An 18,114-nucleotide genomic window follows, 5' to 3' on the forward strand; every position below is an offset into this window, starting at 1 on the left:
CACTTGTGATCCCAGCACTTTGGGAGGGTGTGGTGCAAGGATCCCTGAGTTTGAGACCAGCCGGGCAACACAAGAGGACCCTATCTCTACATAAAATGTTGCGATTCTGTGATTTTGAGATGTAGCCTCTGTTGCCCAGGCTGTGGTACTGAAGCGTGATCTCCGCTCACCGCAACCTCCGGCTCCTGGGTTCAAGCGATTCTCCTGCCTCAGCCTCCCGAGCACCTGGGCCTACAGGTGTGCACCACCATCCCCAGCTAATCTCTGTGTTTTTAGTACACACGGGGTTTCACGGTGTTGCCCAGGCCGGTCTCTTAACACCCCACCTCAAATGGTCTGTCTGCCTCGCCCTCCCAAAGTGCTGGGATTACAGGTGTGAGGCAGTGCGCCCAGCCTCTAAGATTAGACCAGCCGGGCATGGTGTGCACGTGTGCCATCTTGGCTCCTCAAGAGGCTGAGGCAGGAGGATGGAGAGGACTCAGGGTCCCCGTGAAGCCACTCCAGGCTACGTGACAGAGATCCTGCAAAAAAAAAAAAAAAGGCTAAGAGCCTCCAGGCGGGATGATCAAGTCCTTCCAAATTTCCATGAGATGAGCAGGGACGGGACGGAAGGCCCCTTCCCCTTCAGAGGACAGGACACGGCCACTCTGCTTTTCCTGGATGCTTTATTAGGCGTGACAGCAGTCAGTCTGCTCACCCCAGAGGGGGTTTTTCAACACGGTAGGAGAGCCTTCCCCACCTCCCTCCACCACGACCGCCAATTGGGGGAAGAAAGAGGCGGGGGCCGGCCGCGAGGGCCCTCAGTAGGTCATCTGGTACACGGAGGCGTGCTCCCTGAAGCCGGCGACAATGATGCGGTTGTTGGACGAGATGTCACAGCACAGGATCGGGGACGTCTCGGGTACCTGAAGGGGGAACCGTAGGCACCGAGCTGGGGAAGGGCTCGCACACCCCTGGTCTTTACCCGTTAGCTCAAGCATGAGGCATGGTCTCTTCCGAGAAGACAAGACGGTCTTGCTCCGTTGTTGCCCAGGCTGGAGCGTGGTGGCGCCATCTCGGCTCACTGCAGCCTCCGCCTCCCGGGTTCATGCAGTTCTCCTGCCTCAGCCTCCCGTGTAGCTGGGACTACAGGTGCACGCCGCCACCCACGCCCAGCTAATTTTTCTGTTGCCCAGGCTGGTCTTGAACTCATGAGCTCAGACAATCCACCCGTCTCGGCCTCCCAAAGTGCTGGGATTACAGGTGTGAGCCACCCTGCCTGGCCTTTTCTGAGTTTTTTAGAGATGGGGTCTCACTGTATTGGCCAGGCTGGTCTTGAAATGATAACCACAAGGGATCTTCCTGCCTCAGCCTCCCAATATGCTGGGATTATAGGTGTGAGCCACCATGACTGGGTAATTTTTTTTTTTTTTTTTTAGACAGAGTCTGGCTCTGTCACGAGGCTGGAGTGCAGTGGCACCATCTCAGCTCACTGCAACTTCCACCTCCTGGGTTCAAGCAATTCTTTTGCCTCAGCCTCCCCAGTAGCTGGGATTACAGGCACGCGCCACCATGCCCACCCCCAGCCCACCCCGTAGTACCTGGAACACGTTTGTCCCCACTGGCATGCTGTAGATGCCGAGCAAGCCGTCCATCCCCACGCTCGCCCACCACTGGCCTGGGAGGAACAAGGGTATACGCTCATGGTGACCCGAGCCGCTGAAGGTGGTGGGAGGACCAGGTGGGGGAGGGGCAGGGCCCAGACACACCCCCCACCCCATCCCCCTGGAGGAACAGCCCAGAATTGCTGTCTGCTATGGAACGGTTGTTGTTTGATTGTTGTGGGGGAGGGGGGCGGTTGGAGGCATAGTTTTGATCTTGTCGCCCAGGCTGGAGTGCAATGGCCTGATCTCGGCTCACTGCAACCTCCAGCTCCCGGGTTCAAGCAATACCCCTGCCTCAGCCTCCCGAGTAGTTGCAGAGATACCAGGATACTGGCTTGGTGCCGGTACTGGAGTAGCGTTTTTTGGGGGGCAGCGGGGGAGACAGTTTTGTTCTTGTTGCCCAGGCTGGAGTGCAATGGTGTGATCTCAGCTCCCGAGCTGTGATTACAGGCACGTGCCACCACACCTGGCTTATTTTTCTATTTTTAGTAGAGACGGGGTTTCTCCACGTTGGTCAGGCTGGTCTCGAACTCCTGACCTCTGGTGACCCGCCCGCCTCGGCCTCCCAAAGTGCTGGGATTACAGGCGTGAGCCACCACACCCAGCCTCCAGAAGGGTTTTGAGGTATCCTAGAGGGTCGGGTGGGGAGCTGGCATTGGATGGGGTCCTGTGGGAGGCTGGGGGCTTCGGGGGAGTCCCCCCACCTTCCGCCGGCCACTTACCAAAGGGGGAGAACTTGACGCTCAGGACGACACCGTCTTTCTGCCCCACCAGCTGCCGCCGGCTGTCACTGGTGCTCTGCAGCCACTGCTGGCCGTTGGCCATGCCCAGCAGCACCCAGTCCTCCTGGGGGCTGTGGGACAGGCTCATTATCTGGGTAATGAAAGGGCAGTGGGGAGGGACAAACCTGGTTAGGTCCCAGCCTGGCCCAAAAGGTAGGCAGGAGACTGGGGTCCTATCCTGGAGGCCGAGTGCCTGACCCCTTCCTAGCTGCACAGCCCTGGGCCAAGTCACTTCGTATCTGTGCCTCAGTTTGTTGGTCTGTAACATGGGCACAGTCTTCCCTACTTTTATACCCAACACAGCTTTTTTTTTTTTTTTTTGAGACGGAGTTTCGCTCTTGTGACCCAGGCTGGAGTGCAATGGCGCGATCTCGGCTCACCGCAACCTCCGCCTCCTGGGTTCAGGCAATTCTCCTGCCTCAGCCTCCTGAGTAGCTGGGATTACAGGCACGTGCCACCATGCCCAGCTAATTTTTTGTATTTTTGGTAGAGACGGGGTTTCACCATCTTGACCAGGATGGTCTCGATCTCTCGACCTCATGATCCACCCGCCTCGGCCTCCCAAAGTGCTGGGATTACAGGCTTGAGCCACCGCGCCCGGCCTTTTTTTTTTTTTTTTTTTTTAAACAGAGTCTCGCTCTGTCACCAGCCTGGGGTGCAGTGGCGTGATCTCAACTGACTGCAACCTCCACCTCCTGGGTTCAAGCGATTATCCTGCCTCAGTCTCCCCAGTAGCTGGGATTACAGGCCTGAGCCACCACGCCCGGCCTCTTAAGTACAGGCAGGGTTTCACTATGTTGGCCAGGATGGCCCCATCTTGATCTCGTGATCCGCCTGCCTAGGCCTCCAAAGTGCTGGGATTACAGGCGTGAGCCACTGCACCTGGCCGAGTGTTTATTTATGCAGTAAAGAATTTTTTTTTTTTGGCCGGGCGTGGTGGCTCACGCTTGTAATCCAGGCACTTTGGAGGCCAAGGCGGGTGGATCACCTGAGGTCGGGAGTTCAAGACCAGCCTGACCAACATGGTGAAACCCTGTCTTTAAATAGATAAAGTTTTTTTTTTTTTTTTTTTTTGACAGAGTCATGCTTAGTCACCCAGACTAGAATGTTGTGGTGTGATCTTGGCTCAGTGCAACCTCCGCCTCCCGGGCTCAAGGGATTCTCCTGCCTCAGCCTCCCGAGCAGCTGGGATTACAGGTGTGTACTGGGGTTGCAGGTGTGAGCCACTGTGCCTGGCTGACCACGTTTTCTAATCTGAGGATCAGAGGATGCCTAGCCAAGCGGACCCCATCCCGGCCTCCGCACCTGGGACTCGAACTGGTATTCCAGAGGTTTCGTGATACTCCTCTGATCCCAGCACCGCAGGCAGGCATCCAGGCCCCCAGTCCAGATGCTGTAACCTTTGACCGCGATGTCTTTCACTCCGTCAGGAAAACCCCTGAGGTCCCTAGCCAGAAGGCACATCAGGAGGCAGTCAAGCCAAGACTTTGAGGTTTGGGCCCCTGGAAACACTGGTCAGTATGTTTGGGCATCACAGGGACAGTGCCACCACCCAGCCATCTCTGCCTTCACGAAGCGTGTGTCAAAGTTGGCAGAAAATGGACAGAGGATCCAGTGCCGGCCCCTCCCAGCCCCCAGCCTCCCTCCTCCGTCCACTGGGACCTCCCCATGCCTCTTCTACCCCGAGTCCACCCGAGCTGCGAAGCGGGTCAGCAGGAATCCCCTCAAGCACGTGGTGTGCTGTATTCTTTGTCAGCCATTGCTTTCTGCAAATCTATATGGCGTGAGCCACCGTGCATGGCCTGTTTTGTATTTTTTAATTTGTGTATATATATATATATATATATATATATATATATATTTTTTTTTTTTTTTTTTTTTAAATAGGGATGGGAGCTGGGCACACTGGCTCACGCTTGTAATCCCAGCAGGCTGAGGGGGGTGGATCATGAGATCAGGAGTTCGAGACCAGCCTGGCCAACATGGTGGAACCCCGCGCCTCTACTAAAAATACAAAAATTAGCTCAGTGTGGTGGCGGGCGCCTGTAATCCCAGCTACTCTGGAGGCTGAGGCAGGAGAATTGCTCGAACCAGGGAGGTGGAAGTTGCAGTGAGCCAAGAACACACCACTGCACTCCAGCCTGGGCAACAGAGCCAGACTGTCTCAAAAATAAAGAGATGGGGGTCTCATTATGTGACCTAGGTTGATCTCGAACTCCGGGCCTCAAGCAAGACTCCCGTCTTGACCTCCCCAAGTGCTGGGTTTACACGTCTGCGCCCCCACACCTGGCCTACTGTTTGGTATTTTTACAGCTCATTGCCCCAGTTTCCCCTTCTAAGAATCCTTTGAGCTTGGGGCTGTCACAGCCTGTGTCCAGCTGAAGAAACCAAAGCAGAAAAAAAGAAAGATGCCCTGAGCCGCAAGGAACACAGTGCAGCGAAGGTTCAAATCCGCACTTCCGACTTTCTGAAATGCAGGTTCAAGGTGGCAAGGGGTTCTGGCTGTGACAGTGCCGCACCCCAGGCTCGGGTGGCGGCAGGAAGGCGGGCAGAGGTGGCTAGGGGACGCTGGAAACAGGCCGCCGCCCATGCCCACCCCCCGAACGCACCTGACCACGCTCTGGTCCCGCACGTCCCAGATCCTGACCACGCCATTGGTGAAGCCGGCGAAGGCCAGGTTGGCATCCAGGTCAGCGGCCAGGGTCTGGCAGTTGAGACCAGCACAGGGCAACTCCTCCTTCACGTGCAGGGAGGGCGCCACCAGGTCCCACACGCTCACGCTGGGCAGGTTGTAGCCCCCCGCCAACAGGCTCCTACTGTTTGAGGACAGCAGGCAGGTGCGCAGGAAGGCCCCAGGGGTCTGTGATGGGCAGAGTCAGTGTGAGCTGTCACTCCCGGTGGCATTCTGCCTGGACTGCTTTGCCCCACGAGGTCGAACTCCTATTCATCCTTCAGGGTCCTAGCTTTTATGCCCCTTGTTCCTGGAAGCCCTGAAACCCTGGAAGTTCAGGCCACCCTCACCTGTACAGGCAGGTGGCTCTCAGGGAACCTGTCTTCAGCCACCTGGCCTGTCAGACTCCAGACCTTGATGCTTTTCCTGCCACAGGTGAATGCGTGTCGCGTGAAGCTGCTAACGGCTGTGGCGACCACAAGTTCCCCGTGGACCAGAATCCTCATCTGCTCCATTTTGCACGGGACAGCGAGTCTCCGAGCTTGCCCGGGCAAGGCATCCGGCCTCTCCCACGCATCTTCAAAGTCCTCAGGGTCCCAGGATCTTGGGAGGGGAGATCTCGGGGTAACTGGCCTGCCTGTGGGCTCCTTGGTACAGTGGGAACCACACATCAAGCCCTGGAGGGGCTTCAATCTTTTTCAGATGTTGGGGTCCCCCCTCGGGCCTTGTTTTATCAGACTCCCCAAAAGTCCTGCTCACATTCCTTCAAGCATTATCCCTTTATCACGGCCCTCCATGTATTTCTGCCTTCTTCCTGGACTGCTTTGCCCCACAAGGGAGAACTCCTATTCATCCTTTAGGGTCCTAGCTATTATGCCCCTGCCCAGAAAAGCTTTCTTTGCCCATCTGGATTCTCCCAGCATCACTCCACAAGGTTGGGACAGTCTGCATCCAGTTCGAACACAGCCATGCCCCACCCCGGTCTATGGAAACGTCTTCCCCAAATGCCTTGAGCACAGTGTTGGGGCAGAGATCCTGTGACCCTTGCACAGCTGCTGTTGGAGAGAAGGGCAGAGCAGTGACGGGAAAGGGGGAGAAAATCTCACACCTCTGGTCCCCTCTGTGTGCCTCGGACAGAGGTGCTGACGGGATGGAATTCCTGCTGCCCCTCACCCTACCCAGAAGCAAACAGTGCAGACACTTACATGGGCTGCAGAAACGGAGAGGCTCTTCTAGGAGGTTCCTGCAGGCGGTGGGGAGGGGGAGATCACAGCTGCTCCCATCCTCCCCCCCCGTCCCCCCATCTGTGCCCACCTCCTCTACCCCACCTGGGCAGCCTTCACGCTGGGCCACCAGCTCAGGCCTGGGGCTCACCTGGACTGCACCCCAGCCTGTGCTCCCTTCTCGGGGACCCTCAGGGAAGCCGGAGGTGGTCTCAGGTGGCCTCGGGGCTAGTGGAGAGAATGGGAGGGGCTCAGCAGCACGCGTTGGCTCCCAGGTGCAGGCTGCCCCACCCAACCCCATCCCGGGAGTCGGCCCCTGCCCACGGGGATTACCCGAGGCATCGTCAGCGGGACCCGGGTCTGTTCCTGGACTAGAGGATCGTGGCGCCTTGCTTTCCTGCCCGTGGGAAATGGGAAAGTCTCATCAGGCCTGCTGAGCTGCCTGTTGGCACCAGAAAACCTCAGGGACTCGTCACGAGCACGGGGTGCGTCAGCTGCCTGGGGTCCCATCTCCTGCTCCAGGCAGAGTTCAGCGTAGAGAGTCCCGGAAGCCCTGGGCTGTGGGTCCTGGGGTGCTCCAGTGCAGCCTCCTGGATCACCCCAGTCCCCCCTGGAGGGGACCCAAAGGGCAAGACAGAAGACAAATCCCACAGGAACCCCAGTGCCCTGAGATGGGGGAGCCCCAGTGCCGCCCGGAAGCCCCCCACTTTGGGCAGAGCCAAGGCCGTTCACTCACCAGGCCTGGTGCCTGTTCTGTCGCTGTGACAACGGAGAGGAGGAGGGGGACAGGGAGAGAACACCAGCGTTCATCACACAGCCCCTGGGACGCAGCCCGCGGCCACCCCTCTCCCCCCCGCCCGCGGGGACACTCACGCCCGTCTCGGGGCATCTCCTTCTCGTCCCGGATGTGGGCAAAAATCTGCCAGAGTTTCTCGGTCAGAGCATCGTGCCAAAACCAAGCCTCCTTGTCCCACAACAGCTGGGTCTCTGGCTCGTGGTCAGCCCCCAAAGACTCCCGGAGCCAGTGGGAGGACCTGCCGGCCATGAGGTCCTCAAAGTTGGACTTCTGCGGGGTCCGGTCCTCCACGCGCAGGGGCGTCCCAGGGCTGACTGGTTCAGCAGGCGACACCTGGCCGGCCAGGAACACGGTGGTGAGAGCCTCAAGGATGTACCCTTCACCCAGGCCTGTCCCCTCCCCTCCTCCGAGACCCAGAAACCCACCTCATCCGCATGGAGACTCTGGAGCTGGCTGCAGCTCTCCACAATCTGTAAGAAGTTTCCTATCTGAAGAAAGGTTGGCAGCAGAACAATTAACCATTGTTCCATTTAAGGCTTTCAGCCCTACAGCAAAATCATCCCTACCTGTAATTGGGAGTATGTACATATTTATATATATATTTTTTGAGACAGAGTCTCGCTCTGTCACCAGGCTGGAGTGTGGTGGCACAGTCTCAGCTCACTGTAACCTCTGCCTCCCAGATTCACAAGATTCCCCTGCCTCTGCCTCCTGAGTAGCTGGGACTACAGGGGCCCACCACCAAGCCCAGCTAATTTTTGTGTTTGTAGGAGAGACAGGCTTTCACCATGTTGGCCAGGCTGGTCTCAAACTCCTGACCTCAGGTGATCTGCCCGCCTCAACCTCCCAAAGTGCTGGGGTTACGTGGGTGAGCCACCGCGCCCGGCTTCATCTACCATCTGCAGGTAACATCTTGCTCTGACATCAGACTGGAGTGCGGTGGCGTGATGACAGCTCACTGCAGCCTCAACCTCCCAGGCTCAAGTGATCCTCCCATCTCAGCCTCCCTAGTAGCGGGGAGCTAACACTCAGCTAATTTAAACACATTTTTATAGAAATGGGGGTCTTGCCGCGCGTGGTGGCTCAAGCCTGTAATCCCAGCACTTTGGGAGGCCGAGGCGGGTGGATCACGAGGTCGAGAGATTGAGACCATCCTGGTCAACATGGTGAAACCCCGTCTCTACTAAAAATACAAAAAATTAGCTGGGCATGGTGGCGCGTGCCTGTAATCCCAGTTTCTCAGGAGGCTGAGGCAGGAGAATTGCCTGAACCCAGGAGGCGGAGGTTGCGGTGAGCCCAGATCGCGCCATTGCACTCCAGCCTGGGTAACAAGAGCGAAACTCCGTCTCGAAAAAAAAAAAAAAAAAAAGAAAAAAAAGAAATGGGGGTCTCGTCATGTCACCTAGCCTGTTCTTGGATTCCTGGCCTCCAGCAACCCTCCCACCTCTTCCTCCCAAAGTGTTGGGGTAACAGGCATAAGCCACCACACCCAGCCTTCCACATCTGGCATATGTCATCTTTTTTTTTTTTTTTTTTAAAGACGGGGTTTCACCATGTTCGTCAGGCTGGTCTTGAACTCCCGACCTAGGGTGATCTGCCCACCTTGGCCTCCAAAGTGTTTGGATTACAGGCGTGAGCCACCGCGCCCAGCCTTTTTTTTTTTTTTTTTTTTTTAAAATGGAGCCTCACTCTTTCGCCCTGACTTGAGTGCAGTGGCACCGTCTCGGTTCATTCCAACCTCTGCCTCCCGGGTTCAAGCGATTCTCCTGCCTCAGCCTCCCAAGCAGCTGGGATTATAGGTGCCCACCACCACACCTGGCTGATTTTTTTTTTTTTTTTTTTTTTTTTTTTGTAGAGTCTGGGTTTCACCACCTTGGCCAGTCGGTCTTGAACTCCTGACCTCAGGCGATTCTCCTGCCTCGGCCTCCCAAAGTGCTGGGATTATAGGCCTGAGCCACTGGCCCTGGCCTCGTATTTTTATTTAAACAAGGAAAACAGCACACGCTATCTGACCACTGCCAACCCCAAATGTGAATATAGTTTCCCAGTAAAAAGAGGAACGCCTAGATCAACACCACCCAGTACAACTGGAATCACACATACATTAATAGAACAGTCATGTACATGGAATGTCTAACAGCCACGTTCAAAGTATAAAGAAACTGGCCAGGTACAGTGGCTCACACCTGTCATCCCAGCACTTTGGGAGGCCAAGGGGGACGGATCACCTGAGGTCAGGAGTTCGAGGCCAGCCAACATGGCGAAACGCCGTCTCTACTAAAAATACAAAAATTAGTCAGGCATGGTGGCGCGTGCCTGTAATCCCATCTACTTGGGAGGCTGGGGCAGGAGAATCGCTTGAACCTGGGAGGCGGAGGTTGTGGTGAAGCGAGATTGTGCCACCGCACTCCAGCCTGTGATCCAGCAAAACAAAAGACAGGAAAAAAAACAAGCAACCCGAGTGATCTTATCTCTAAGTTCGTTCAACATGCAGGCTGCCCGTCTGTCTCAGTGGGATGATGGAGGGAGGGGGCTGGAGGGGGGGGCCTTCCATTGGAGCCCTGGGAGGGGGGCTCCAGGCTGCTGCCTCCTGGGGCGGCCCATGATGGATTTCCCAGCGGAGCCCGCCCAGCGGCGGCAAGGCCCAGGGGAGCCCTTTGCAATTCACCCCGCCTCGTTAAAGTGCAATTTACCGGCCCTTTAATGTGCTCAGCATGAGAAGTGTGGCTGGCTTCTGCCTGCTAGCGGGCCCTCCCCGGGGAGCGGGCAGGCGGGCTGGGGGAGGAGGGGGATTTTTAAAAGCAGGCTGGGAAACAGGGAACCGGAAGCAGGCTGCCGGGGACCGCAGGCCAGGCTGGGCCACCGCGTCCTGGGGCCTCGTGCCGTGGGGGCTGGGCAGGGACCCTCCTGGGTCCAGCTGCGTCTGAAGTGGCTCACTGGGGCCCTCACCCACTGCGTCCTGATGGTCAGCTGTGGTCAGGTTCCTCCCAAAAACACATCCCCAATTATTCAGTGACCTCCCACCGCTCAGCAGCCAGTGTTCCACATCTGGGCTGTCCTAACCGGGTCCCCGGCTTCTGCCCTCATCCCAGTCCTCTCCGCAGTAGCCGGGCCTGCCCTCTGTCTGCAGCCCTCCATGGCTCCCACCTCCTCTCCTCGGGGTTACAGCCCAAGTTTTCCTCGCACGCTGCTCCGGCCACACAGGCCTCCTCTGTACCTTCAGCGCCAGGCTGCCCTAGGGCCTTGGCACAGGCTGTGGCCTCTGGCTCAAATACCCCTCCCATCGCAGCCAGCCACACTTCCTCTCCGACGTCTTTCAAGCATTCACTCAGATGTGACCTTCTAGAGAGCCTTCCCTGACCTCCCTGAACGGCAACCCTCGCCCATCCCGGCCTCACTAGGCCCCTTGGGGCAGCTCCCCCACCCCCACGGCTGTCCCCCGGTCCTCCCCCCTCGCCCCACGGGTGGGAAGCTCTGGGTTCTTCTTTGCTATATTCCTGGCTTCCACAATAGTATTTGGCAAGCAGGTGGCGGAGAAATATCTGTTGAATGAATAACCATGTTTTGGTTGCTTCCTGACCCCCCTTCACCCTGTTCCCTCCGCTGCCCCCCGCATCCCCCCCGCAGGCCCTGGGCCCCTGCCAGTTACATCTGGCTCAGGCGGAAAATCCTGCCAGCACCCGGGAGAAGAGGCCAGGTGCAGGAGGACAAGCAGGCCTGGAAGGCACATTTCAGCTTGGGCCGGGCGCCCTGGGCTGGCAGGTGGGAGCCTGGGTGCCCCCGCTCCCCGTGCAGACCTTCCCCCCATCCCATGTGATACGTCTCCGCTTCAGTAATCAGACATGCAGAGGAGCACAGAGGAGCACAGCCAGCACAGGCTCTGTCCAAAGCAACCGGCCTGCAGAGGGTCATGGGGCGGTGCAGAGGCCCAGGGAGCGGGCCGAGCAGGACTCCCCCTCTGCCGGAAGAGGCTCAGAGACAGGCTGAGGCTGCACCCCCAGGGCAGGGGCTCCACCAGTATCATGGTGGATACCAAGTCAAGACCCAGCTCTCCTCTGCCCGAAGCCCTTCATGGCTCCCACGACCTCGGCTCACTGCAGCCTCCACCTCTGGGGTTCAAGCGATTCTCCTGCCTCAGCCTCCCAAGCACTGGGCGTACAGGCGCCCTCCACCACGCCCAGCTCACTTTTGTATTTTTAGTGGAGACGGGGTTTCACCATGTTGGCCAGGCTGGTCTCGAACTCCTGACCTCGTGATCTGCCTGCCTCAGCCTCCCAAAGTGCTGGGACTCCAGTTGTGAGCCACCACGCCCGGCACCCCCCTCCGTCCATTCTCATGCCTTCCATGGAGGGAGAGCCGCGCCCCGAGCTCCTCGGTCACCCACCTGCTTGTGATGTTCAGCCACGTCCTGCTGGATCTTGTGCAGCTGGAAAGACAAAAGGGATCCCATCACAAGGTGGTCCGGGTGTGAATGCTGTGTGACCCGGGGCAAGCTGCTGTACCTCTCTGGTCCCTACTCCACCCCCACCCCCACCTTTAGAAATCTTTGTTTTCACCTTGTTGTCCATTTTACTTTCCCACTACGCTCATGTATGGCCCCTTGTTTCTTCAGAGTCTTGCACTGTTGCCCAGGCTGGAGTACAGTGGTGCAATCTAGGCTCACTGCAACCTCCGCCTCCCAGGCTCAAGCCTGGGACTCCCGGGTTCAAGTGATTCTCCTGCCTCAGCCTCCCAAGTAGCTGGGATGACAGGAGTGCACTCCCACGCCCTGCTAATTTTGTATTTTTAGTAGAGACGGGGGTTTCTCCATGTTGGTCAGGCTGGTCTTGAACTCCTGACCTGAGGTGATCCACCCGCCTCGGCTTCCCAGAATGCTGGGATCACAGGCGTGAGCCACCGCGCCTGGAGGACAGCAGTGTTTCTAGGGCTCTCAGGAGGCAGGACCAGAGCCATCGTCTCAGCTCGCCCCAGTTCCGCCCTCCCTGGTGGGGGCCCCCGGGGTCTGGCTCACCGAACTGTAAATGCTCTCCAACTCTGCAGTGAAACAGGGAGAAAACCTGAGAGGGGAGAGGAGGAGAGGCTGGAGGACCTGTGGCTACAGGGCCCCTTCCCCAGAGTGAGCAGCGCCCTGAACCCCTGTGGAAGGTCCTCATGACGCTGTAAGCCAGTGGCTTGTGCAGCCATGTTTAAGGCAGTGTCCAGAAGTTCAGTAAGACTTTAATGCAGCCGATCCTTCTGTGTTGTTTTTTTGAGACAGAGTCTCACTCTGTTGCCAGGCTGGAGGGCAATGGCGCGATTTTGGCTCACCGCAACCTCCGCCTCCCGGGTTCAAGCGAATTCTCCTGCCTCAGCCTCCCGAGTAGCTGGGATTCCAGGTGCCCGCCACCACACCTGGCTAATTTTTGTATTTTTAGTAGAGACAGCGTTTTACCATGGTGGCCAGGCTGGTCTCAAACTCCTGACCCCAGGCAAGCCACCCTCCTCAGCCTCCCCAAGTGTAGGGATTACAGGCAAGAGCCATTAAGCTCAGCCACTTTTTTTTTTTTTTTTTTTTTGAGATGGAGTGTCACTTTGTTGCCCAGGCTGGAGGGCAGTGGCACTATCTCAGCAACCTCCGCCTCCCGGGTTCAAGCGATTCTCCTGCCTCAGCCTCCAGAGTAGCCAGGATTATAGGCGCCTGGCACCACGCCCAGCTAATTTTTGTATTTTTAGTAGAGACAGGGTCTCACCATCTTGGCCAGGCTGGTCTCAAACTCCTGACCTGAGGTGATCTGCCAACCCTGGCCTCCCAAAGTGCTGGGATTACAGTTGTGAGCCATCATGCCTGGCCTGGCTCCATTTTTAAATACGAGAAACCGAAAGCCACAGGAACCCTTACAAATAACTTACCCTAAGTCATGTGGATTACAGGCGTGAGCCACCTCACCTGGCTACTTTCTTTTTTTTTTTTTTTTCCCCCAAACAGACTCTCACCCTTTTGGCCAGGCTAAGGTGCAGTGGTACAATCACGGCTCACTACAGCCTCCAATTCCTGGGCTCAGATGATCCTCCTGCCTCAGTCTCCAAAGTAGCTGGGACTACAGGTGTACACCACCACACTCGGCTTTTTTTTTCTTTTTTTTTTTTTTTACATGAAGTGGCATCTAGTTAGTTTTGCCAAGGCTGGTAGTGGACTCCTGGGCTCCAGTGATCCTCCTGCCTCTGCTTCCCAAAGTGCTGGGATTATGGGTGCGAGCCACTGCACCCAGGCCCTGCAGTCTTTTTCAACAAGAAAATTCAAAGCTGGCCGGGCGCGGTGGCTCACGCCTGTAATCCTAGCTCTTTGGGAGGCCGAGGTGGGAGGATCACCTGAGGTCAGGAGTTCAAAACCAACCTGACCAAATGGTGAAACCCCATCTTTTAAAAAAAGGGCCAGGCGCGGTTGGCTCACGCCTGTAATCCCAGCACTTTGGGAGGCCGAGGCGGGTGGATCACAAGGTCAAGAGATCGAGACCATCCTGGTCCACATGGTGAAACCCCGTCTTTACTAAAACTACAAAAAATTAGCTGGGCATCGTGGCGCGTGCCTGTAATCCCAGCTACTCAGGAGGCTGAGGCAGGAGAATTGCCTGAACCCAGGCGGCAGAGGTTGCGGTGAGCTGAGATCGCGCCATTGCACTCCAGCCTGGGTAACAAGATTGAAACTCCGTCTGAAAAAAAAAAAAGTAAAAAATTGAAAACCACCAAATCCATGTCAAACAGGAAAGTCAAAAATATTAAACCAAAGCCGGGATGGTGTTGCTGGGTTCTCCATGCTGGGTTTCAGCATGGCTTCCTGTTACTGAGCCTGTCTTTCGGGCCAGCAGCTCCTAGACCACTCACTGGGACCCTAAGGAGAAAGGCCAGGTGGGACTCCTTCCCAGGAGTCGCAGGTGAGACCGCCTCCCCGAGCCCCTGGAATTGCTCTCACCTGGGGAACTGCTTAAGCTGATTTAGAATGCCCTGGTAATTCAGCGGTGGAGAGCTCTCGGAGTTCGACATCCCAGGATGAGGCTGGAGACGTCAAAGCAAGGTTATGTAAAACTTACAGTGCCCCAGACACCCAAGCGCCCAGGTCTCCCTCTCAACCAAGGTACAAGTATTAGGCTGGTCCAAAAGTCATTGCTGTTTTCGCTTTTTTTTGTTTGTTTGAAATGGAGTTTTGCTCTTGTTGCCCAGGATAGAGAGCAGACATTCGATCTCAGCTCACTGAAACATCTTCCTCCCAGGTTCAAGCGATTCTTCTGCCTCCACCTCCCGAGTAGCTGGGATTACAGGTGCCCGCCACCACTCCTGGCTAATATTTTGTATTTTCAGTAGAGATGGGGTTTCACCACGCTGGCCAGGTTGGTCTCAAACTCCTGACCCCGGTGGATCCACCCGCCTCGCCCTCCCGAAGTGCTTCGATTACAGGCCTGAGCCACTGTGCCCAGCTGGCTTTTGCCATTTTTTAAGTCACTTTTGCAGCAATGTAACACAAGCTGAAGGAATTTGACCAGCCTTGTAGAAGGTGGGGTGGAGCTTCCTAAAACCTGGATTTGTTTTCTCTTTTGTTAATTTAGTACCTAGAAGAGCATCTTCCATTTTGTACTTCGGCCTAAAGTCTAAAATATTCACCACATTCTTGTGATAAAGCTAGAAGCATTCTTGTGATAAAGCTAGCAGATAAAGCTAGAAGTATCTTTGAAAACAGAAGGCTAGAGCTGGGCGTGGTAGCTCACACCTGCAATCCTAGCACTTTGGGAAGCCGAGATGGACCGATCACCTGAAGTCAAGAGTTCGAGACTAGCCTGGGCAACATGGCCAAACCCTGTCTCTGCTAAAAATGGAAAAATTGATGCTGGGCGCGGTGGCTGACGCCTATAATCCTAGCACTTTGGGAGGCCGAGGTGGGTGGATCACCTGAGGTCAGGAGTTCAAGAGCAGCCTGGCCATCATGGAGAAACCCCATCTTTAAAAAATAAATACATAAATAATAAAATAAAAATAAAAATAGAAAAATTAGCTGGGCATGGTGGCAGGCGTCTGTAATCCCAGCTACTCGAGAGGCTGAGGCAGGACAACCACTTGAACCCAGGCGATGGAAGTTGTAGTGAGCTGAAATCTTGCCACTGCACTCCAGCCTAGGTGACAAAACGGAGACTCAATAAGGTCTCGAAATAAAATACTATATCCACCATCTGACTCCTTTATAAAAAAAATAGTTTGCTCAGCTCTGAGAGCCTAAACTTAGAAATGGTCATCTCCGGGAAGTCAAGTGTAGTGAGCGGGGCGTGCTGTAAGATATAACTGAGTAAGTGTTGTGTTCCGGTGTTATCACTTACGTGAGTAGAAGCTGAAATATGTTTTGTTTTTGTTTTTTTTTTGAGACGGAGTTTCGCTCTTGTTACCCAGGCTGGAGTGTAATGGCGCGATCTCGGCTCACTGCAATCTCTGCCTCCTGGGTTCAGGCAATTCTCCTGCCTCAGCCTCCTGAGTAGCTGGGATTACAGGCACGTGCCACCACGCCCAGCTAGTTTTTTGCATTTTTAGTAGAGACGGGGGTTTCACCATGTTGATCAGGATGGTCTCGATCTCTCGACCTCGTGATCCATCCGCCTCGGCCTCCCAAAGTGCTGGGATTACAGGCTTGAGCCACCGCGCCCGGCTGAAATATGTTTTTTCCATGGGATCTCACCGACACCAATGCTGGAGTACAGTGGCACACTGTAGCCTCTAACCCCTTAAGCTCAAGCAAACTCCCTGCCTCAGGCTCCCAGGTAGCTGGAACTACATGAGGCATGCCACTAGGCCCCGCTGATTCTTTTAGTTGTATTTTTTGTAGCAACGGAGTTCTCACTACGTTGTCCAGGCTGGCCTCAAACTCCGAGGCTCAAGTGATCCTTCTGCCTCCGCCTCCCAAGATAGTGGGATGACAGTTCTGAGGCCCTATGTCCAGCCTACACTTGATTTTTTTTAAAAAACAGCTCCCTTCAGATCTGGACTCACTTTAAAAAACAAACAAAAACAAAAAACCCAGCTCCTTGGCACCTGTCTTGAGTGTAGCAGTGACTGGTATTGTCTTCAGCTGTGAGGCCTGGATGGGGCCAGCCCAGGTCACAGGTGGATACAGGCTCAGAAAGGAGCCGAACTGCATAGGGCCCGGGCTTCCCGTGAGGGCTGATGCCACCCCATGCCCTCCTCACCAAAATGCCTTTTGGGGTGCCCTGGGGACTGGGCAGGTCCCTAGAGGTCATCTTCAGGCAGTTAAGCCTCCAGGACTTCAGCCAGAGTCTGAAACAAGGAGACAGCAAATGCTGAGAGACAGAAAATAAAACAGTGCCAGGGAGGGAACCCACGCCCGGGGCGTCCTGCATCTCCCAGTTTAGTAAGTCCCCATACGACCCAGTCCTACGGCTCCCCACTGGGTTCCCGAGGTCTTGGCCTCACTTACCAATGCCTCCAGCTGCCCAGATGTGTGAGGGGGGAGCCCCAGAAAGAACTGAGCCCTGCCCCCCATCCCTCACTCTAGGAGGTTGGGGTGAAGATGGAGATGGACACGTACACTCCCTGCTGGGGACAGTCAGGGATGAGGGAGCCCTGAAAAGGTCGCCAAACCTCAACCTTAGTTTTGAGACAATTTCCTAAAGCACAGGGAGATGACTAGAAAGGGGTTTTGAAGGATGAATAGGAGTTAGCCAGGTGCCCTAGGCGTAATTCATCAGACAGAAGAAATGCTCTCTCTCCACCTCCATCCCTGCGGCAGCACCCAGCTCCTTCCTTGCCGCAGCCCCTTCCCCGACCCGGGAACCTTGGAGTCTCCCCACCCCCCAGAAGCACGCCTGGCAACTCACGTCTCTCACAGGGCGGAAGCAGCAGAGGTCAGCCAAGTTCAGGCAAAGAGGAAACTCCTCTTTCCCTCCACGGGGGCCATTTGACCCATCGGGCGCCGCCCCGTCCCTCCCTGTCCCCGCCCCGTCCCGCCCCGCCCAAAGGTCCCAACTAGCTGCCACCTGGACCGCGAAGCCGATCAATGAAGGCGCGGTAGCTGCACGTGGGTTCGGGCTCCGGGGGCAGGCCTCTGGTGGCGCTGGCCAATCGCGAGGCCGTATACGCACGTGGGTCGCGTACGCCTTTGCTGATTGGTCGGCTCTCCCCAGCCGCCGGCCAAGCTGTCACTCAGCAAGCCAGGCGCCTCCGCTTAACCCTTTCGGTCCCGCTGCCGAGAAGGTGGAATTGCACAGCCACGGGCAATTTGGAGTCCCAGCTGGGGCGGGGATATTTAGGAGGGCGTGGGGGCTTGAGTCTCCGAAGGTGGAACTTCGGGAGGGATAGGTGGCGAGTAGTTGCGATGTTTTATGCATATTTAGCCCTGTCGGGGCTTATGGCTGGAGATCAGGAGTGGGAGGTGGGTGGGAGTGGCATCTTTACAGCTCTCACCCCAATTCTTAGATATGGGCTAATTACATTTTTCTGAATGTTAAATAACGTGCAATGCAAACAAAGCTTCAAGTCCTCTTGCTGGAGCGAACTTACTGGGTCCCCTTGATGGTCCCAACCCCAGGCTATGCATTTATAACCGAATCTTCCCAACTGCTCTTCCAGCCCAGTGACAAAGGCTTTGAGAGCAGAAAGCAGGACAGCAGAGGCCCTGAGGCTGGTACAGGATTGCCAGATCCAAGCCCGGGGTGGGAGAGAGTCTTCCAGAGAGAGGGAGAGTGGACGCTCTCAGGCAGAGCTGGGGCAGACAGGTGGGCTAGCGGGGCTGCATGTGCTCGAGACAGATGCCCGCGGGGTAAGTGGGTTGCAACGGAGATAGAGAAATCTGCCATGTGGGGTCGTGGGGAAGGGGGGAGGGGGATTCCGGTGCTCTGTTTTGGCCTATTCAAAATATGAGGTCAGCCACCATGGCTCACGCCTGTGATCCCAGCACTTTTGGAGGCTGAGGTGGGAGGATCGCTTTGGCCCAAGAGTTGGAGACCAACCTAGGAACACAGGGACA

General features: G+C 56.1%; 1 protein-coding gene across 3 annotated transcripts; it reads right to left on the bottom strand.

Moving 5' to 3' along the window:
- Positions 1-614: 614 nt before the first annotated feature.
- On the bottom strand, positions 615-17,122 carry TLE6 (TLE family member 6, subcortical maternal complex member). 3 transcript variants are annotated; one of them, XM_039466357.2, is made up of 17 exons: positions 16,967-17,122; positions 16,319-16,406; positions 14,065-14,147; positions 12,127-12,172; positions 11,500-11,541; positions 7,541-7,585; positions 7,193-7,448; positions 7,056-7,078; positions 6,653-6,716; positions 6,471-6,547; positions 6,302-6,339; positions 5,447-5,699; positions 5,035-5,285; positions 3,731-3,872; positions 2,366-2,516; positions 1,581-1,657; positions 615-905 (listed from the first exon to the last, which is right to left on the bottom strand). In XM_039466357.2, the coding sequence occupies exons 2-17, from the start codon at positions 16,367-16,369 to the stop codon at positions 801-803; spliced, it is 1,704 nt and encodes a 567-aa protein (XP_039322291.1). In that variant the 5' UTR covers positions 16,370-16,406; positions 16,967-17,122; the 3' UTR covers positions 615-800. The 3 variants fall into 3 exon arrangements, with proteins under 3 accessions (XP_039322291.1, XP_039322290.1, XP_074240921.1); XM_039466356.2 differs by having other exon boundaries at positions 7,541-7,603; XM_074384820.1 differs by lacking the exon at positions 16,319-16,406 and having other exon boundaries at positions 616-905; positions 7,541-7,603.
- Positions 17,123-18,114: the final 992 nt, after the last annotated feature.

The sequence above is a fragment of the Saimiri boliviensis genome, chromosome 14 (genome assembly GCF_048565385.1).
Source record: "Saimiri boliviensis isolate mSaiBol1 chromosome 14, mSaiBol1.pri, whole genome shotgun sequence".
NCBI lineage: Eukaryota > Metazoa > Chordata > Mammalia > Primates > Cebidae > Saimiri > Saimiri boliviensis.

Excerpts from the sequence above, each read along its gene's own strand:
- TLE6 (XM_039466356.2), bottom strand. The coding sequence starts at position 16,369 with ATGACCTCTAGGGACCTGCCCAGTCCCCAGGGCACCCCAAAAGGCATT. Across the intron at positions 11,542-12,126 it reads TGGAGAGCATTTACAGTTCG|CTGCACAAGATCCAGCAGGA; the intron begins GTGAGCCAGACC and ends TTGTCTTTCCAG. Across the intron at positions 1,658-2,365 it reads CGTCAAGTTCTCCCCCTTTG|GCCAGTGGTGGGCGAGCGTG; the intron begins GTAAGTGGCCGG and ends TGTTCCTCCCAG.